The sequence below is a fragment of the Vombatus ursinus genome, unplaced genomic scaffold, assembly GCF_900497805.2.
Source record: "Vombatus ursinus unplaced genomic scaffold, bare-nosed wombat genome assembly UNPS02014818.1, whole genome shotgun sequence".
Lineage (NCBI taxonomy): Eukaryota > Metazoa > Chordata > Mammalia > Diprotodontia > Vombatidae > Vombatus > Vombatus ursinus.
The window spans coordinates 4,149,133-4,171,316 of NW_020954596.1; the positions used below are offsets into that span (position 1 = coordinate 4,149,133).

At 42.8% G+C, this 22,184-nt stretch overlaps 1 protein-coding gene across 1 annotated transcript in view; it reads right to left on the reverse strand.

The window, feature by feature from the left end:
• Nucleotides 1-226: 226 nt before the first annotated feature.
• Nucleotides 227-22,184, reverse strand: part of DGKQ (diacylglycerol kinase theta) — a 108,414-nt gene continuing 86,456 nt past the window's right edge. Inside the window, exons 17-23 of the mRNA XM_027836338.1 lie at nt 17,131-17,279; nt 13,464-13,645; nt 11,027-11,127; nt 10,353-10,499; nt 9,751-9,862; nt 8,923-9,075; nt 227-6,095 (exon numbers count right to left, since the gene is read on the reverse strand). Coding sequence (XP_027692139.1) covers nt 5,991-6,095; nt 8,923-9,075; nt 9,751-9,862; nt 10,353-10,499; nt 11,027-11,127; nt 13,464-13,645; nt 17,131-17,279 — 949 coding nt within the window. The 3' untranslated portion in view covers nt 227-5,990. The remainder of the gene's footprint in view (nt 6,096-8,922; nt 9,076-9,750; nt 9,863-10,352; nt 10,500-11,026; nt 11,128-13,463; nt 13,646-17,130; nt 17,280-22,184) is intronic.

The following is a 22,184-nucleotide window of genomic DNA, read 5'->3' on the forward strand; positions in this document are numbered from 1 at the left end:
ATACATACAGATACGTAGGTATCTATATAGGGACATGCAACTCTTGATTGCCTGAACCTCAGACAGGTTACATAACCTGCCCGTGATGGCATGGCTACTAAGTGTCATTGGCAGAACTTGAACCCGGCCCTCACTACACCCACCAGGCTGCCTCTGAAGTTATCATTATAACGCCAAATCTCAAAGACACACAAATGAGACACCAAAATACAATGGAAATGACCAGTACTGTATTTGTCACAGATATAAATTATTTTCTATCTCTGATACCCATAAATTATACATAGAGTTCAGAATTCAGGTCAGTGCAAAGTGCAGTCAGAAGAAAATCACCACATGGCTACAATGCAAAATATATACAGAAAACAGTCTAGGGACATGAAGACAAAACTCATACTTAAATATAAAAAGAAAAAGTTCACCTTAATTTTCTTTGTACACTGACTACAATTGAGAAACAATAATTCTTACAGATCAGGAACCAACACAGTGGCTTGCCAAGTAACGAACAGAAACTAGTAACACCATTAAATTTTTCTTTTTTAAGATGAAAAACTGCAAGTAAACATATGCAATGAGAATTCTCATACTGGAGGCACATGATGAGGAAATGATATTCCATCACGGAATGGTTTACAGGTACAATTCATCTGTTCACAGAGTTTGGCAGAAGCTGGAAGGAAGATAAGCAAGAAATCAGAATTGGACGGTGCTGACTGACCCACTTGGACCGATTCCTTGGCATCAGCCACGTCATTTCCACTTCAACACTTAAAAAACTCAATGTTAGCACATACTGAGGCTCGGCTTCTCAAACTTGGCTCATCTTGAAGAGGGTTGGGCCAGCCTATTCTTTCCTTTTTAAATTTTGTTTTTGGTTTGTTTTTTTTCCCAGCCCCTTCATTTCTTACCACAACAAAAAAGGGAAAGCATCAGAAGCATTCTCCAAAGCCCACGACTTCATGAACCCAAACTTCTTTTGAGAGTAAGAAAATGGGTGCACTGTTTATTGCCAACAGCTGATGAAATAAAGACTCCAAAGGACTTCAGTTTAGACAGAGAGGTATCTAAGTCCAGCTCCCTCCACAATCGAAGACTGCCTCCGGCTCAAACTCTCGGTCCCACACCACACTTTCAGAAAGGTCACGGGAGGAAGCAGGGGCCAGTTGAGTAACACTGAAAGCCATTGTCTTTACACCTGGGGACCTAATGGCCTGTTATCTGCAGAAACCAGTTTGGTTCAAAATGTAAGCAGAAATATTACATAATCTGTCAGTCATTCATCAATGTTTCCTAAACATCTACTGTACACAGACCACTGGTCCAGATAGATTCTTCACAATAAAGGGATTTTCTGTTCTTTTAAAATAGAGATAAAATTTAAGACAGAAATAGCAACAACCAAAGTCTGGAGTTTACATAATTCTTTCCTTCAGAGATCCTCAAAGGAAATCCCATGTATCATCTTATTTATCTTTATACATTTTAAAAATTAGCCTTCTTTTTCAGGGGTAACTAGACAAAGCAAAAACTACTTTTTAATCCTTTTTATGTGGGAATCCAGGCATATTAGGTTCAGATTAACTTTGGGGAAGGTCAGTCTGAATTGGAGAACAATTCAAATTAGAAAAAATTTTAGAAAAAAATTCAGTCTTACTATTTTGAAGTACATTCAGAAACTCAACTAGGCTCAAAATAAGTAGCCTGCTTCAAAGAATTGATAAGAATTATTGCAATTTGCATGTTAACTATCAGTAAATGTGTGCTTCTAAAGTGCTTGAGAACAATTTGTTCTCTTAAGTAGGTTAAAAGTTGCTTTGCCCCTACTCAAACGTATTTATTTACACTGCTAACTTATTCAGTAAAGCTATATTCATAAGTAAACTTTGGCCCAAGTCTGGTCCTGACTTACAAATTCTGATCTAGAGAGTTCCAAATAAATGGGGTTGACAAGGTTCCAGCAGCTGGAAATGATTCTTTGTAAACTTCAGGGAACCTAAGAGCTGAAGAGGAAGTCTCATCTCTTCTAGGCCCTGGCCCAGACACAGACATTGGTAACACAAAGTTGATGAACATATAAATCTCATGTCTGAAAGCACAAATGCCTTAAAGAAGAGAACCAACCCTTAAGTCACATCTTCCAGGAATATATAAAGAGGGGAATTAATCTTTGGAGTTTTGCACAATGAAATAATGTTACACAAGATTTTCAGAATCAAAAGATCTTTTCAGGCAATCATTTCCAACAATCCTGCACTAGTTGGCCCTAAATAAATATCTCCCAGATTGTTCTCAGCTTGACATTCAACCCATCAGAATCTTGGAAAGGATTGATACAGGAAAGGTCTCAATTAGCCTAAGGATGGGGGAGAGTCCTATAGTTTAACTACGTACGGATGTTCACATCTACAGTCTTTTGTCTTCTAGAAAGACAAAAATCCACTCCTCTAATCCTCAGTCTATCATCAGATGGCTGAAAACTTCAGCACAAATGATCACACAAGAGGGGAAAAAATTTGTTTATCGCTCTTTCTCTCAGGACAGAAAATCCTGCCTCTCAACCCTGGCTTCAGGATGCCTTCTTACCAAAGTGGTGGCAAAAATATAGGCTTGAAAGGCCACTTGGGGCTGCTATCCTTGGCTGGCTACCTGAGCCCATACCCTATGAACTGTTCCCTTAGAAATTGCCCACTTAAAGTAACTAAAATTTAAATGAACATCTTTGATCCACCCCCAACTCCCCCACCCCCAGTATGACAGTAACCACTGCAATCTCCCCATCTCTCTGACCTCTGGAAGTAGGCAATAGGCTTTTCAGTTTTAGTTACTGCAGAAGACAGCCTGCTCTAATGAATGGAAAGAACACAAGATTGAGAGGCAGGAGAGGTAGAATCCCAGCCCTCCCAATTAAGAGTGGACGTGGGTAAATTGCGTCCTCACTCTGGACCTCACTTTCTTCCTTTGTCAAACCAGAACACTGGACTCAAAGTTCTCTGTGCTTCTCTCCAGTTCTGCAATGGTCGGTGTTCTCAAATATTAAAAAATACCAGCATCCCACTTACTAAGGGTAGCTTCAGAGGCATCATTGGACCAAGTTAGATTTTAAAACATCTTAAAAAGAAAAAGGAATACTTTTTGCTATGTGCTTCATTTGTTTTAGCTTTCAGAGCAGATAACCACCTACTTTCATACAAAAATTCAAACACTTAAAAATAGGGTTTGCCTGGCTCAGGCAAGAAAATTCCAAGTGCCTCATCTGCTCTCCCCTGGGAAACAAGGTCTATAAGCCCTATGTCTATATAGCCCTACATTTCTCCATGTCCACTCCCCTAGAGATGACAGTGACTCTAGGTAAGCTCTAACACCTATCAGTGAGATATTACCCACCATGAACCTTCTTGCTGAGAAATCAAGTACCCTGCTGTATCACAATGCTTCTTTAATATAAAAATACTGACCATAAAATATAGAATATGAGATGATAAAAAATGTCTCATATATTTTAAAGCATTTTTAGATCAATTTCTTCTAATGAAATATCTCCACATTTCTAGTACACTGTGTTAGGATCAAAGATTTGGGGTAAGAATGGCCCTAAAAAGCCATTAGATGTTGAAACGGAGGCTCAGGAAGGGGGCCACACAGGTAGTGAGCACTGGCAGTGGGGTGGGATGGGGTGGGGGAAGTGGGATCTGATCCACCTCCAGAGGAAGGGCTCTTTCCACACTACTACGGGATTAACAAAGGACTGGAGGACTTGGCCTAATGCACAGGAAAACTTTGTAATCTCTACCTAAGTTTTGGGTTGGATTTAACATATATAAATTTTTAAAAAAATCCTCATTTTGAAGTAAAACAGGCATTTGCAACTGAAACCTTGGAAATTTACATCAGCAGTCAGACAGCCTTATCTATTTCCTGAAAACATTCATAGCCCTTGAAAAATGGATCCATCCTACATTCTGACAAAATGTAAACTTTCTTGCCTCTTTAGTTAGCTCAGCTGGGTTAGCAGTCAATTTGCCCAGAGGATAACACATTAGGGACATTCATCTAATGAATGAGGCCAGGTCCCCTAGCGATCCAATGTCTTGTGGCCAAAGCACCATTTAAAGAAGACTGAGTATATAGCCAACGGCAGCTGAATAAAAGAGACCCCAGTAGGATGTTTCACCAAAACGGTCCCTGTCACGTTGTGACTACTGGTCCCGACAATAATCCAGAGGTAGGGTGTGAGGTTGAGGGAGGTGGGTCAGGTCTGAAGGGTGGGATCTGAAGCTGAATGCCCAAGAACACCAGGCACATCTGTCAGTACCATTAGGGAAGGAAAGACCTAATCACTCATGCAGACTGTCCAGCTCACTTCGGGTGCCATAGGAAACGGTCTCTGGCATGGAAGGGGTCAAATATTCAGACAGAGGTCACTTGGGGACCACTTGCTCCATTATGTAGACACAGACTAAAAATCTGGTATAAAACTACCAAGACAAAGAAATGATGCCTTTTCATTGTTAACTCAATCTTCCTAGTTGGAGTGCCTCTGAAATCTTCAGAAAATACTTCTAATTTTAGTGCATCATCCAGCCTCTAGAACCCCACACATTTGGCCAGAAATAAGGAAATCCACAGAATGGGTATTTTTTTTTCCCAAAGGGAAATGCCTAATTCTTTATGCTAATTTTCATTCTGAAAGAGTATAGCTTTCTTATAAGATAGATGAAGTCGTATTACCCATTGCCTGTCCCCACATTAGCGAAGTATCATTCTTAGGTCTACATGATCAAATCAGCTACCACACTGGCCAAGATGCTAAAGAAGGACAGGCCAGTAAAAATGGGAGGAAAGTAATGGCAAGAAAACACCCTTCAAGGGACTGGTTGCAGAGGGCAGCCCACGATGGGGGAAGATAAGATATTATAGCAATATCACCTGTCCTGGTTCTCAGTGCAAAGCCCTCTGGTGGGAATAGGAGGCGATTTGTCTAAATGATATTGTCCAAAGGACAGGACAAAAAACTGTGCATCAGCATTCATCCCTCCCTTTACCCTTTATCTTCTCAAAACCTCATCTGTTCTTTTTTCCTTTCCCTCAATTTTTCCAGAGAGTATTTTTTGTCTTTAATATTCATTTTAATTCAGTGGCACTACTGTACATACACTGGGAGTCCTTGGTACCCTTAAATCTATTATTTAAAGATTGGCATATAGTGTCCATTGGAGATGACATCTTCTGTCACCCAATTAGGAATATACGTACATGTCAACCACAGATTCTCACCACAACAAAGTCTAGCACTCGGCAGTAGGGGATATAGTAGGTGTGACTGATTCCATAAATATCTCCACGAAACACTCCAAAGGCAAAGGGAATAAACTGATTATGGTTAGGGCCTTAATCTAACTTGTATTACCAAACTGTGGCTTTGGACAGGATGGGACCAAAGCTGAAACTGGTTGGATAAGGCATCATTAGAGTTTTCTCTAAACATTCACAACAACCAAGAATTTAATGAAAAGCCACCCTGGTGCCAGATGAGTCTGACCTCAGTAATGGAGGTGAATGCCCACGCCTTTTCTGATTCTTGTTTCCTTGGGAGCAGCTGTGTACATGAGAACCCTTTTTAGTCTGGGAAGAGCAACCTAAGGGCCAGAAATTGCATTCAATGGATAAGTAGATGCTTCTAGTTTGATTCTGGTGCGTGTTAATGAGTGACCTTATCCCCAAGTCTACATTGGAGATGATCTGTTTCTTCTTCTAATTTCTTTATATGGCAAACCTCAAGATGAAGGAATAGGTTCCTGAAAAGCCATGGAATGCATACATTTCCAAACCAAAGAGCACAAGGGGCAAATGGGACTTAACATACAGGAAACACGATGAAAAGGCAGCGATGAACAAGGTATATCAGCAGGCCTTCTTTCCCCAATTCCCTGCCCCAGCCCTGGGGTACACCAGGAGGCATTCATTGGCTTTGGCCTCCACACCCTCTTCTATTTCAGCTCTCCTTCTGAGCCTCCAGAGCTCTCAATTTTGGCATCCTTCATGCTTCCTGTTCCTTTTTTCGGCTTCTGCTTGGACTTCTTCAACATGTGAACCTGTAGAGGCAGTGGAAAAAGAGATGAAAGCTTATATTAAATTGTTATATAACTGAGTCAGAGGTCGCAGAATCACTGGACTTTAGAGTTGGAAAGGACCTCAAAGATAATCCAATGTATCTGGAGGGAGAGGAACTGGGTATGAATCCTGGGCTCTGCCACTTACAACCTATGCAACCTCAGGCAATGCTTCTCACTTCACTAGAACTCAATTTCCTGATTTGTAAAATGAGGAGGTTGGACAAGATGACCTTTAAATCTAAGACTCTACAAATCCTCTCCCTCCACTGATGGGAAAATATAGCCAGAAAAGGGAAGGGAAGGGAAGGGAAGCAGCAGCTGGGTGGTGCAGTGGATAGAGTGGAATCAGGAGGACCTGAGTTCAAATCTGACCTCAGACACTTGACCCTTACTAGCTGTGTGACACTGGGCAAGTCACTTAACCCCACTGCCTAGCAAAAAACAAAAACAAAACAAACAAACAAACCAACCAGAAAAGGTGAGAGACTTGCTCAAGGTCACATAACAAATAAGATCAACATCTTGTTTTTTTTTCTTTAATTGCTGCTTTCTGTTTTTACACAACAGCATTTCTCCATAAACACTCCCCACCCCAAAATCTGCATCACAATAAAGAAAAGCAGATAATGAAAACCAAATGTAAATGATTACATCAGACAGTGCATATGACAGTGTATTCACATGCCCTGCCTGTGATGTCTCACATATCTACTGAAGGAGTACAGGGAGGAAAGGAAAGAGGGAGAGAGGGAAGGAAGGAGGGAGGGAGGGAAAGAAGGAAAGAAGGAAGGAAGGAAGGAAGAAAGGGAGGGAGGGAAGTTAGGAAGGAGGCGGAAAGGAGGGAAAGAAGGAAGGAGAGAAAGAGGGAGGGATAATGATAACCACTTATATCTCTAAAGCATTTAGAAGGAAGGAAGGGAAAGAGGAAAGAAGTAAATGCTTTACAAATATTATCTCATTTGATCCCCACAACAGCCCAGGGAGGTTGGTGCAATTGTTATCCCCATTTTGCTTGGATGACTCAGGAAGAGACAGATGACTCTGAGCAACCCTGCCTTACTTAAATCCAATTCACGTGCAAGTCATCACCCCATGATGTCATTGGTCCTCTTTGAAAACAAAGGATGAACAACAAAAGTTGAGGAAACTGAAGCAGATTAAGTGACTTGCCCAGGTAGTAATTGAGACCTGATTTGAACTTAGATCCCTCTGACTGCAAGACTAGCACTCTGTCTGCTGCTCCACCTAGCTATCTCTAAGACGTTCTTCACCCTTGGCTCCCTGGGACGGAGATTAAACATTAGGGTTAATTAGAGCTGACTAACTTGTAGTGATGTTTTCATTTCCATTTCCTAGTTATTATGCACACTGTTCTCCAGGTTCTTGTGCTGCTACCTTGAGACACATCACAAGACTGCTCCAGATGTGGCGGGGCTGCCATGCACCGAGATATTTATCTAATGTAACTGCTGCTAGATGAGGTCATCTGAAGCCTGATTTAGAAAATGGATGCTAGGAGTGGAAGCCACTTAAGAAAAGGTCACGCCTTTTGTCTTTCTAGCAAAAGAACAAAAAGTATGGCAGGCTTAACTTTTCTATAATTATTAGAAAATAACCTTAAAATCTTAACCAAATGGCACATTCACTAGAAGCCTTGGCTCTCATTACAAAGCCCTCTTAGTGGGAAGAAAAAACTTTTTCTTTTGTTCCTGAAAGAAAACTGCTAGGATTTTTCCCTTTGGAAATTTAAAAATTTTTATTGATGTCCTTTGTTTTTCTATCACTTTCATTTCTCAATATATTCCTCAGGCAGAGAGCCATCCCTTGTAACAAAGAATAAAAGAGAAAGAGAAAACTAAAAGCAATTCAGCAATATTAACCAATCCACCAACCCAGCCCAGCACAAACGCTCCACATTTGCTGTCTCTAGCCTTTGCAAGAAAGGGGCGGGGGAGGTGTGTGTGTGTGCTGGGGGAAGAGTGTGCAGAGAAATGCTGTTTCCCTAACTCATCCCACACCCTACTGTCTTAATCATCTTGGAACGTGGCTCCTTTCATGTCCTCCGACTAAGGGGCATATTAAGACCCCGTATCATCTTTTAGATAATGATAACCACTCTAAAGCATTTAACTTACATTGCACTTTTCCTCACAACCTTGTGGGATCACTAATCAAGGGTATAACCTGTAATTCTCATTTTTATGGCAAATGAAATAGGCTAACAATATGGAACGACTTGCCCAGTTACACAGCTAGTAAAACTCAGGGATGGAACTCAAACTGAGGTCCTGCGATCTTTTCCAATGCACCATTTCTGCCCAGGATCCCAACTCTCATGCCTGCCACAGGCACGCCCATCTGTCATTTATTGCTTCATATCTTACTTATTAACACAACTTGCTCCACTCCAAGCAAATTTATTTTCTTATTGTCCTCCCTGCAGATCTTTAACCTCTGGCGCTGGGCTTGTGCTCCTGCCTTTGTCCATCATGTTCTTTTTGCTTTTAATGGCAGTTAATTGCTCCTTTCAGGACACCTCACTTCAAGAAGGTCTGAGATCCTCAGATTTTCCCATTCTAATACTGGCTTTGCCATTGACTAGTAGGATGAACTCATGTAAATTACTTTGCCTATCTGTGTCTCAGTTTCATCACTAATAGAGTTAACAGTGGCTCTGTTTCCCTCAGAGGTTTGCTGTGGAGATGAAATGAACTGAAAAATGCTGAAAGCACATTGTAAGCTACTGTACGAGGATAATACAATCACATTAAATACATGATTGCCATGCTCTGAAAGTAAAGTGTACCTTTGGTCCAGCAGCAGAAATGATCATGTGGCCTGGGGACTGGATCCATGGCTCTCCATCAACCTGTACTGGAATTGGCTTGAGGAGGGTGACCCGGAAATAGGAGCCCTGGGCGATCCGGATCCCTGAGCGCAATCCCCCCTGCACTTGGCCCTGTGAGGGTGAAGGGACCTATTCAGTGCTTCCAACCCTTACAGGCCAAAGGCAAAATTCTGAACAGATTTATATGAAGTCAGAATAGCAAACACTCATAGAGATACACAAGGAATACACCACAAGGACTCAGAAGGACCTCTTCACTCCTCATTGCCCCTCCATATCCTACCCATCCTGTAAGACCCAGCTCACGTCCAAACCCCCTAAGCTGGATGTGAAAAGGGTGAGGAGAGCATTCCACAGAGGGAGAGAACAGAATAAGCAGAGGCGGAATTGGTCTTGTCAGCTACAGAGAGAATGGAGAGGAGCCTGGTCTAGATGGGAAGGACGGGGACAAAAGGGGGTGAGGTGGGAAAGATGCAGTAGATTGTCAGGGGCCTCAAATTGCAGGGTGACGATCTGGGATTTTATCCCACAGCTAATGAAGAGCCATGGGTGATTTGGAGACCAGAGATCCTTCCTGAACTCACCAGCTGCCATGTCATTGGATCTAGTCTTGTTTTTCAAATGACCCTCTTCCTTTCCTTTTCCCAAGGAATACTCCCTTCTCCTCACCCCACCCCCAATCTCTGAACCCCAGAGAAACCCAACTACAATCTGTGAACCCTGCCAGAGTAACATGAAGCTCTCAACAATAGTGAGGAAGTAAATACTGCTTTTCAGAGGACTTACCATGTGAACGACGCCCGTTACCCCAACCACCTCCAGCAAACCGTCATCAATCCGAGGCTTCTTAAACCGAGCATCGTTATCAGATCCCCAGAGATCAGCTCCAGAGCCCCAGCTGCACCAATGAAATCAAGGGCAATGGAAGTGAGGAAGATCTGGGACCATGTTTTAAGAGAGATAGGGGTGTGGCTATTTTGGAAAAACGAGGTTTCTTTTCGAATATTCCACAATCCAAACTACCCATTCACACTGACCTAATCGCTCAGGATTGATGAACCAACCTTCTCTGAGGACCAGTCTGGGCATCCTTTCTCCTTGAAGCCTTCCTTGATCTCCCCAGTTGGAAATGTGACCATCCCCTCTCTGCCATCACAGAATTTTTCAGGCCACTTGGCATTTTCTGGGTATCTCACCACATGCTAACTTGCATTAGGCTTATTTGTGTACGTGTTTCATCCCCCTCTCTAAAAGAGGGCTGAGAGCGTATGGGTGCTTTTCAATTCTGAGTTGCTAGTGCCCAGTACTCGGCAGCTCCCCAGTAAATCTTGGCTATATTCCACTGCGTTTGAGGCCGGCTGAGCACCAGCCGTTCGGATGCTTGTTACCTGGGGATGTTGATGAAGATCAGCCCCTCGATATTTGGCAATTCCACATCATGCCGGTCCACTTGAAGTCGGATGTCCTTGTGGAGGTTCCTGGTATGACTGATCTTCTGTAACCCGACTTTGACATACACCCCTTTGTTGTGGAATCTAAAGACAAAAAATCCTTACCTTCACAGGCGTCTCCAGCCCTTCCCTCATTACTAATGAGCTGAGTCAAAAGTGAGGGGACACAGGGCTGTCTGGCCCACTTCGTGTTATCTGGTTGTGTGGGAGCCTCCTTTTAAAGGAGAAGGGGAAGGGAAGGAGGAGGCAATAAGCATTTATTAAGCACCTATTATATGCTAGGCACTGTGCAAAGTGCTTTACAAATATTCTCTCATTTGATCCTCACAACAACCCTGGGAGGTGAGTGCAATTATTACCAAAATTCTACAGATAAGGAAACTGAGGCAGACAAGAGGTTATGTAACATGTCCAGGGTCACACGTGGGTCTGAGATGAGTCCCTTCCCAGGCCTTAGTATTCTCATCTGCAAAATCAGGGGGCTGAAGTCAACAATTTTTAAGGCCCCTCCCAGCTCTAAATCTATAATCCCAAGATCCTAGGGTGGCCAAGCCTAGTATAAATTTCACCTTGCCTTTGATCACAGGCTTTAGAAAGTCCATGATGACTACCTGCTATTAAATTTGCCTGGCTCCTCTTCTCTTGCATGGTGGAAATCCAAAGTCAATTCTGCATCAATTCCAAGTCCACAGTAATTGTTCATCTGTACGATCTGGGGGAGGGGAGGAAGCAAAGTCAAAATGGAAATGTCACCACGAGGAGCCATAAGTCTCTGGGCCATCTCTGCTGCTCCCAAGCTATTCCTTCTTTATCGGCCAGGACATAAAAGAAACTCCACAGAAGGAATGATTTTAGTCCCTTTGGGTAAGGCTGATGCTGGGTCCTGGAGGCCTCACCCCTCAGTGCAGAGGGAACAGATTAACTGGATTTGCCCGCCTGCCTATGCCCAGTCTATGAGGTGTGGGCTGCTACAGCATTCTTGGACCTAGCCTTCCTGCCTTGACCCCTCCCCCCACCCAGCAATCCTACTCATCTGTCCCACACAGCACTGCCAGTTTGGCCCTCCTATAGCACTTCTCCTTGCTTGGGCAACCGGGAATAGTGATGAGAGAGCTGGGACCTCATTATCTGTATGACCTTGACCAAGTTAATTTACTTCCCTGAACCTTAGTTTTCCCAATTCAATTTTTAAAATATTTATTAGGCTTTTATTATGTGCCAGGCACTGCACTAGTCCTAAATAAAAACTAAATGGAGGTAGTGGTGGTGGTGGTGAGAAATATAATGTGTACACAAGTAAATAAGAAAGTATATACAAAGTAATTACAAGGAAGAAAGAATGCTACTCATTGGAGAAAGGAAGTATATGAAATCAGGAAGGGCCTCATGTAGTTAGTGGCACCTTAGCTGGGCTCTGAAGGAAGTCAGAGAGACACAGGTAAGGAAGGAGTTTCCTTGGCGTGCCACTCCCAGGGATAACTAGGTGCCAAAAGCACCAAAGCAGGAAATGGAATTTTGGGTAGAGGGAACAGCTAGCAAGCCAGTCCTAGCCTAGAGAACACATGAGGAGGACCCATGGGAAATAAGACTGATAAGTTTGGTGAGAGCCACACTGTGAAGGGCTTTAAATACCCAGGCTGAAGACTTAGTAGTTTATCCTAGCAAACAATACCCAAATTTCTGGGTAACAGAATGATGGGGCAGGGCTATGCTTTTGGAATATCCATTAAGCAGCTGTAGGAGGATGGATTGGAGACCAACATTACAAAGGTCCAAGCAATAGATGACTAGGGTAGAGGCCTTGTTTACAAAGAGAAAGGGACATGAGAACTGTTCTGTTGGCAGGGAGGACAAGGCTTGGCAACTGCTTAGCTGTGGGCATTGAGGGACAGGATGAGTCAAGACAACAAACCCAGATCACCGGAAGGATGGTGATGCCTTCAGGAGAAATGGGGACGTCTGGTGGAGGGATGAGTTTGGGAGACAGGAGGAAATACAATGAGCTCTATTTGGAACATGAGAAGTTTGAGATTTCTACAGGGCATCCAGGAGGAGGTGCCCTCCCTAATAAAATATCCTTCACCAGTACGATGGGAAGAGTGATGCTTACAACTACCTGCCTCACAGAGTTGTTATGAGTGATGCATTTTGTGAATGATAAAACTATTACTTTTGGGGGGGGGGAGCAGGTAGGGGAGGGATAATACTATAGTTGAAAAAGGGGAGAAGGCATTAATATAATGCCTACTATGTGCCAGGCACTGCACTAAGCAAGCACTTAATAGTATCTCTTTTCAAAAAGCCATCATGACATTGTAATCTAGTGTTTGATAAACTCAAAGACTCCAGCAACTGGAACAAGAACTCACTATTTGAAAAAAAATGCTGGGAAAACTGGAAAACAGTTTGGCAGAAACTAGGCATAACCAACACGTTATACCATATATCAAGCGGAAAAAAAATCATACATGGTCTCAAATTGGGCTTGAATCGGTGCTCCAGCATTTATTGGCAATGTGACCACAGGCAAGTCACTACTTCACTTTTCTGGGTTTTTTTAAATTTATCTGCAAAATGAGGGACTGCAGTAAGTGAACTTTAAGGTCTCTAGATCAATGGTCCTATGATTTTCAAACGGTGCCGTCAGGACAAGCAGGTTTTCTAAGATGTTTCCTACTCAGGGGTTGGTACATAGCTCATTTTCAGTAAGGAAAAATCTTTTGGCTAACACCTCACCATGTTTTAATAGATAGAGGAACGTGAGAAAAAAGTTAAGGATCTGAATGCTGACTATTTACTACATGTAGACTCTGGGCAAATCACTCAATGATGGGGATGGGGGTGGAGGGCCTCAATTTCTTCATCTATAAAATAAAGGTGTTGGACTAGAGAATCTCTAAGGTTCCCTCCCAATTCGGTCTAACATCTTATATCTTGGGGTCTCTCCCTACTCTGTCATTCTATGGTCTAGGGTCTCTTCCAGCTCCAAATCCAGAATCTTGACGGGCAAATAATTATCCCATTATTTCAGGTGATGAAAAAAATTACTTTTGGGGGCTCAGGATCAACCACTCCGTTCTCAGTGTTCTCGACAACATCCTGAGCATCCAGAAGGATTGTCCATCGGTCCATGAGGACATCGTCAGCTTCATCCACGGATACCAGAATGGAGAATGGGTCCTCCCCGCTGTAGCCCGCTCCCCAGCGCAGCACTCTGCCCAAATCATTACCTGGGAAAACAAACCAGCACAGTCACTCATACTTCCTTAAAACATCCAAAGGAAATAACTATTACCCACCTTCAAAATCTCCCTCCTCATCTACTCTATTCTTTAGTTAAACCAGAGGACTCAGCAGGTCTTCCAACCTATTCAATACAGTTTCCCTTATCTTTGTTCGAGCCCTCCCCTGTACCTGGAATCACTCCCAATTCCCCATTTCTGTCCGCACAATTCCTATTCATCCACTGAGTTATGCTTCATTTTATTTTTTAAAATTCCATTTTATTTTATTCTCAGTTCTGAATTCTCTCCCTCCCTTCTCCCTTTCTCTCATCTATTGAGAAGGAAAGAAAAACAAAACCCGTTACAAAAGTATAAGTTATGCAAAAGAAATCCCCATATTAGCCATGTCTAAAAAAAAAAAGAAAGAAAGAAAGAAAAAGAAAGAAAGAGAAGGAAATATGTTTCAATCTGCACTCTAGGTCCATCACTTCTCTGTTTGGGGGTGGATAGTATGCATTGTCAGGAATCCTTTGTACTTGTAATTGGTTATTATGTTGCACCATACTCCCAAGTCTTTCAAAGCTGATTATCTTCACAATATTGCTGTTACCGTATAAACAGTTATCTTGGTTCTTCTCCCTTTACTTTGCATCAGTTCACACAAGTCTTCTCAGGTTTTTCTGAAACCCATCCTGAGGTATACTTCAAATAAGGGATACATTGCTATAGCGGTGAGGGACTGAGCCTTGGGAAACCTGAGTTTGAGTCCCGACCTTGCTGTGTAACCTCTGGCCAATCTAACGTCCCTTGACCTCAAGTTTCCTCCTCTGTAAATTGAAAGGGTAGGGCTACACGACTCTAAGGTCCCTTCCAGCTCTGAGAGCTTGTTATTTCATCAGAGAAGCCTTCATTGATCGTCCCAGCTGTACATACTCTCTTCATCATCAGAGATCTCCTTTCACCTTCTGCCTCTCTTGTGTTCCTAGCATATGTCTTACTCCTCCCCCTTTTCCTACTGCACTGCGAAGACGCCTTGATGACTATGACTATGTCTTCTCCAGCAGCCATCCATCACCATAGTCTAGGATGGTGCTTGCAAAGAACAGGCACCCAAAAAATGTCTGCTGAGCAAATGAACACGTAGCCACCAAAGGTGTGACTACCATAGTACTGGGAAACGCCTTTACGGCTGTTCATGTCTTTTTTGTTGTTATTGTTGTTGTTCAGTCATTTCAGTTGTATCTAACTCTTCATGACCCCACGTGGGGTTTTCTTGGCACAGATACTGGTGTGGTTTGCCATTTCCTTCTATAGCTCATTTTATAGATGAGGAAACTGAGGCAAACAGGGTGAAGGGACTTGCCCAGGATCACACAGCTAGTAAGTGTCTATGGACAGATCTGAACTCAGACCAGATGCTCTATCATCTGTGCCACCTGGATGCCCTGTTAGTACCGAGAACTTTCTTACAGCAGCAACTTCATTCCATTGGCCCTAGGCCTTGATGGGGAGAGGGTAGATACTGGAGCTGTGGTTTCACAGGTCTTGGTACACCCAGATGAGGACATTCCTTCTGCTTAAGAGCTTAAGTGACTTTCCTATCTTTATCCAGTAGATTACACTGCCCCTCGAAGACCTCGATGCCTTCTTCTTTTTGGGGGGGGAGGGGCCTAAGCAACTGGGGCTAAATGACTTGCCCAAGGTCACACAGCTAGTTAGTGTCAAGTATCTGAGGCCAAATTTGAACTCAGGTCCTCTTGACTCCAGGGTCAGTGCTCTATCCACTGTGCCACCGAGCTGTCCCGTTGACTCTTAAAATACAAATACTTCTATGGAGGAAAGGCATAATCACAATTTAAGCTCTTCTCAGTTAGCAATACCTCTGTACCTCTGTGTGAATGAGCTTTCATTCCTTCTTGAGAACAAGTCTGATGGGAAGAGATTAGAGAGGATAACTGCTCCTGAGGACTGGAAAGGGCTGCCCTTAAACAGAGGGCTGAATCCCTAGAATCCTTTAAATCACTACCCAGGTGTGACCCCTACAGGAGTCCTTACCAGCACATCTTCTGCAAGGGTGGGGAACCTGCAACCTCGATGCCACATGTGGCCCTCTAGGTCTTCAAGTGCAGCCCTTTGACTGAATCCAAACTTCATAGAACAAATCCCCTTAATAAAAGGATTTGTTCTGCTATGCCCAAAGGGCTGTAAAAATATGCATATCCTTTGACCCAGAAATACTACTTCTAGGTCTGTATCCCAGAGAGATCATACAAATGGGAAAAGGACCCACATGTACAAAAATATTTATAGCAGCTCTTTCTGTGGTGGCAAAGAATTAGAATTTACGGGGATGCCCATCAACTGGGGAATGGCTGAATAAGTTGTGGTATATGAATGTAATGGAATACTACTGTGCTATAAGAAATGATGAGCAGGCTGACTTCAGAAAAACCTGGAAAGACTTGTATGGTCTGATGCTGAGTGAAGTGAGCAGAACCAAAACTGCCACGTTGGGTGATGACTAACTCTGATGATAGAGTTAGCTCTTCTCAGCAATGCAAAGATCTAAGACATCTCCAAAAGCTTCATGATGGAAAATGCTATCAACATCCAGAGAAAGAACTATGGGGTTTGAATGCAGATTGAAGCATACTATTTGCTCCTTTTTTTCCCCTCTGTTTTGTTTTGTTTCTTCTTTCTTGAGGTTCCTCCGGTTGATTCTAATTCTTCTTACAACACGACTAATGTGAAAATGTGTTTAACAGGAATGTTTATGTAGAGCCTATATCAGATTTCATGCTGTCTTGAGGAGGGAGGCGGGAGGGGTGGGAGCGAAAATTGAAAACTCAAAAGCTTATGGAAGTGAATGCTGAAAACTAAAACTAAATTAATTAATTAAAAAAATAAAAGGATTTGTTCTCTAAAACTTGGACTCAGTCAAAATGACCTCGAGGCCACAGGTTCCCCATCTCTGTAAGGGTTCTAGCTCTCTGTCTCTTGAATAAGACGATGTAAGGTCATATTCTGATTAGAGATATATGGAAAACACTTGGTAAACCTTAAAGTACTAAAAACATGTGAGTTACTATTTTTCTTTCAATTGCTAGTTCTCATTTTCACTATGAGTCATCAGTGAGGCAGCAGAAAGAATTTGGGACTTCCTAAAATTCAAGAGAGTTGGATTTGAATCTAAGCTGACAGTAACTGTAAACTAGGTTATTTCCCCTTCTCTGAGCCTCAGATTTCTCACCTATAAAATGAGGAAAATACAACTTATATTCCCTACCTCACAGAGCTGTTGTACACAAAGCATTTTATAAACCTTGAGGCACTATAGAAACCAGGAGTGATGTGAATATTTTGACATAGGCTGTCCTCTCAGTGCCCCTGTCTGCTGTTGCTTATCATGAAATGATTCTCTCTCCCTCTCCCCCAGGGTGTCACCCTTTCCCTCCCTTAACTCCTCATATCCAGGGTCTGATTGTGCTCACCTGTACCCAGAGGTAGGATGGCCACAGAAGGCTCTTGGCATACCAGTTTGTGCCGGATCTCTTCCAGGGCTCCCAGCACCCAGCCCACGGTGCCGTCCCCACCACACACCAGGACCCGGAAGCAGGGGACTTGGGAGAACATGTGAAACCTTATTAGAGAAAGAAAAAAAGCATCTCACTTACTCTGGGGCTCTAAGGAAGCATAAAATTCATTCCTAATAAATTTTCACTCCTAAATCACCAACATGAGCAGAAACTTCTTCATTCAAACACAGATCTAATGTCACTTTTTAATTACTTAGAGAGATTTACATAAGAAACCAAGGAAATGGCCAAGTATGATGCCTGGAGGGAAATTCTGCATTCTAGGTAACAGCATGGTCTAGACAAGAGAGGTGGCTGGAAATCAGAGAGCCTGGATTCAGGACCTGGATGTCACCAAGTCACCAAGTGACCTGAATCAAGTCATGGCGTCAGAGTATCTTAGCACTAGAAAGGACCTTCATGAAGTCAGTTCCCTTCTGAGCCTTCTTTTCTTCATAATAGCTAACAATAATAATAAATAACTAGCATTTATACAATGCTTTAGAGTTTGCAAAGTGCTCTACATATGTGATTTCATTTGATCCTCACAATGACCTGGGAAGTAGGTGCTATTACGACCATACTCATTTTACAGGTGAGGAAACTGAGGAAAATAAAAAGAAAAGGTTAAGTGCCTTGCCCAGGGTCACCCTGCTCTTAAGCGTCAGAGGATACAAACTTAGGTGGTACTGATGCAAGTTCAGCATTTGTGTAAATGGGGGATTACACAAATGGGGGATAAACTCTGCCCCTGCCTGAGATCTGGTGAAATATTGGATGGGAGAGCACCCTGGAAGGCTAAGAGTGCCGTGACAATGGGAGGAACTGTTCTGATCACAGCTCATACACCTACGCTTTAGAGGGACACAGTCTCAGTAGGAAAAAACCCGGGAGGAGAGAGCAGGATGTCTTCTGTTTGGTTCAAGAGGTTTTTGTTTTGTTTTGTTGTTCAGTTCCTAGGCGCCCAGGAGACAAGATCACGTGACCCTGGCCTCTCTGGGCAGAAATCCGAATATTTTATTCTGTCCTTAAAAGTTCAGTCTTGAATGATAAACAAGGGCTTTCCATTCTCTTACATTGGCAGGAAGAGCTTGTCAGAAGAATTACTGACCCAAAAAAACCCCTTAAGTGTGTTTACAGCTTTCTTCTCTTTCTGGCCTGTTCCCTCTGCCATCCATTAGGGCCTCTGAGCAACACCTGACACCACGAAGCTCCTCGCCCAGGGGCTAGTCAGGCTTGTGATGGGGTGAGGTGTCTGTGTACAGAGCTGGCCACCTGCTGGGGCCAAGCACACAGGTCTGAGTCCTGACTACGCGGGCTGTGGCATTCTGGCCCATGAGGATCAGAAGTCCACTGACGTGGCTTTGAACCTCCTGGCTCAGTCACTTACCAGCTGCACAAACCAAGGCAAATAACTTTCTTTTCTGGTTCTCGGCTAGGAGATTGGACTAGATGATCTGAAAAATCCCTTCCAGCTCTAAGTACATGGCTAAGACCCTAAGAAGCTTGTGGAGCTCTCCAGTAGGGGCCTCGCTTGGCACACACTGATTATCGTTCCTGAAGACATAGATTAGACATCCTTCTCGTGCATAAAGCATCATCTCTCCCTAGCTCCACTCCCATGCCCCCATCACTCAAGGACAGCAACCTCAGACCTGAGAGGAGGAATCACTCACTCCCTCTTGGACTTTCGCAGTACACGCCAACCCCAGACAGCCAAAGGGGCGGTGGGGTTGTTGGGAGTGGTGGTGGTGGTGGTGGTCCTCCCTGCCATCCTGGAGCTTCCAGGCCTGTTTCCCTCACAAGACTTGGACCCAGATGTATCTAGTATCAATGAGTCATGTATCACATCTCACAAAGAACAGCCCTTTTTATTCGCCTCCCAATGAAAGGAGGCTAACGTCTTAGCGTGTATGTTTATTATGCTCATCCTTACCTGTGTCTCCCTCTGCCCTCCACCCCAATACTTTGCCTTGATAATTTAGTGGTACCTAACCCTTAGGAATTGTGTATGAGACATCATGACGGCTACTGTCCTCCACCTCCCCTCTTTTTTAGGCCAGGGCCCAATATCGGGACAGATCCTGAGGGTAGCAATAAGGATACTGGTTAGATCAAGTCAACCCAAAGACCTCTGTTCCTGAGGTCTAATTTGTACCTATTGATACTTGCTATCTAAAGTCAAATAAAGGGGACCAAACAGATTCCTGGGAAGGGGGAAGAGGGGTTGGCCCATTGAATGTAGATAAAAAAGCATTAGGCCTGAATTCATGCCACATCTAGTAACTGGGAGGGGAGATGCTTGCCATTTTAAAAACTATGGGAATAATGGTCAAAGATATCATAAACAGAATTCAAATAACTCCACCCTTCCTCCCCTATCAAAAACAAAACAAAACTCTTCTCTCCCAGTATTTTTTGTAATGTGTATGAAGTTATGAACAACCTTATGAAAGGCTAATCACTAATAAGAGAAATGCATATCCAAACAATTCTAGTGTTTAATATCATACCCAGCAAATTTGCAAAGGTGACAAAAGATGGGAAAAGTCCATGCTGGGGGTGGCGGTGGGGAGCTTTGAGCAGAGACAAGAACAATGCACCATTGCTAAGTCAAAGCTGATAGATTGATGCTAAGAAAGTGACTGTCATTTTCATACCCATACTCAAAGTGTTTTTTAGCTCTATAAACTCAGCCAGATTTTGTGCTCCCCTTTGAGAAGTCACCACCACACTAGGGGATGTACAGAGAATGTACATACTTTATACCCCAACATTCAGGGAGGTGGGCACACCTCCAGGCACAGGGTTTGGTATTTTGCGTCTCTACGTAAGGTTTGTTTTTGTCAAGTAAAGTTTAGTTGTTGGTGTTTTAAAAAACAAATTTTAGTTTCTTTAGTAAGTATGATTTTAAAAAATAAAGTCCCTTATGATTCAATAGTATTCAATAAATAGTCACTTTAAAAAATAAAATAAAATTCCCTGGGTACGCCTCCTGATATTCATGCCTATTGAAAAATTGTTTTGAATTCTCTACTTTTAAATAAATCTTGACATAGATCTTACCCTCCAATCATTAGTATATTTATACTTTTTCACCAACAATATAATTTCTTATCAGTGGACACTCAGTGTCCTAAGAAGCCAAGAGACACTATGCTCGGCTGTTGATGGAAAAGACAGGGGCTTGGTGGGAATCTCACAGATGCCATGACCAGACCTAGCTATGCCAGCAAAGCTAGACAGAAGAGCCTCATACTTCAGGGGTCTTAAATCCATTCAGTATTGTTTCTACCCCAGACTCTTAGGGAGGGAATCCAGTTCTCCGTCCAGGACTGGGCACATAACAAGGGCTCAATAAATAAATACTGGTTGCATGCACTGGATAAAGGGTGTGTGTGTAGGTTCAAAAATGACTATTTGGAGAACAACACAGCAAGTATAATGTCTGAAATACTTAAGAGTAAGGATTGAAAATAAACTCCATGAATGAAGGAATATATGATACTAATATATATAGATACAGTTAGAGAGAAAGAGAGAGAAAGAGAGAGAGAGAGAGAGAGAGAGAGAGAGTGTAACATCTAATATTTTTATATCCATTACTATGTTCTAGGCTAAACACTTTACAATTATTATCTCATTTGATTGTCACAACAGCCCTGGGAGTTAGGTGTTATTGTAATCCCCATTTTACAGATAAGGAAACTGAGGCAAACAGAAATTAAGTCACCTGCTCCAAGTCTTAGCTAATAAATATCGAAGGGCAGATTTGAACTCAAGCCCACCTGACTCCAGGCCCATCCTGCACCACCTAGCTGCCTTGATTAATTAGTTAATTAATTAATGGAAAAGCATTTATAAGTGCTTACTATGTGCTTTGAGGGCAAGGACTGTCATTTTAAAAAACTTCTTATCTCTGGAGCCTAACCCACAGGGCCTTTGCATGTAGAAGGCACTTAACAAATATTTAATTGAATTGAACTGAATTAAATTGAGTACCCAGAGAGTAGAGCTTGAGAAAATAGCTGATATTCACATATTGCCCTAGGGTTTGGCACCCTTACATATATTGTTTGGGCCTGACCACAACACTAAGTTAGGAATGTTAAGTGTTATTATGCCCATTTAAAAGTTGATAAAACTGAGGCTCAGCAGTTAAATGAGTGGCCTATAGTCACACAGCTACTAAGATGAACAGTGACAATTTAGACCCACGTTTCTCCTAAGTCCAGTGCCCTTTCAACTGTATCCTTATAACTAGCATTTCTATATCTCTTTAAGATTTGCAAAGTGCTTCATAAATATTACCTCATTTGTCCATCACAACAACCCTGGGAAGTTGATGTTATTATCATCATCTGATTTTACAGATGTGGAAACTGAGTCAAGTAGAAGTTAAGTGACTTACCCAGGGTCACACAGACAGTAAACGTCTGAGGCTGGATTTTAACTCACCAGGCCTGGTGCTCTACTGTGCTGCCTCTGAGTAAAAGCCTGAGCACTTGGAGAATCAGGACTGAATCCTTGGAGATGGTCTACTAAGGGAGGTCTTCTAAACATGGATCCTGACATTAGTTTCAATACCTTTCTACCAGCAAAGAATAATGAGGCATTGAAATGTTAGGAGAGTAAGCCCTGCACCAGGAGTCAGGAGATCTGGGTTCAAATTCCATCTGCCTGTATCACCTTGGGCAAGTCATTGTCCCTTCTCTGGATCACGATTTTCTAAGCCATAAAATGAGGGAACTGAACTAGATGGTCTCTGCAATCCCTCCCCAACCTAACAATTTACAGGTCTTCATGGTACTGAACACTTCAACACTGTTTACTGCCCTCATCCCAAGGGTGGGCTACAAAAAGGCCAGCTGTGCTGTGTGTGTGTTTCCTGGAGGGAAATTCAAGGTTGGAGGAATCCAAACTGTTCTGTTTACTAACGGTCACCAATGGTTACTGCCCTCCCACCCCAT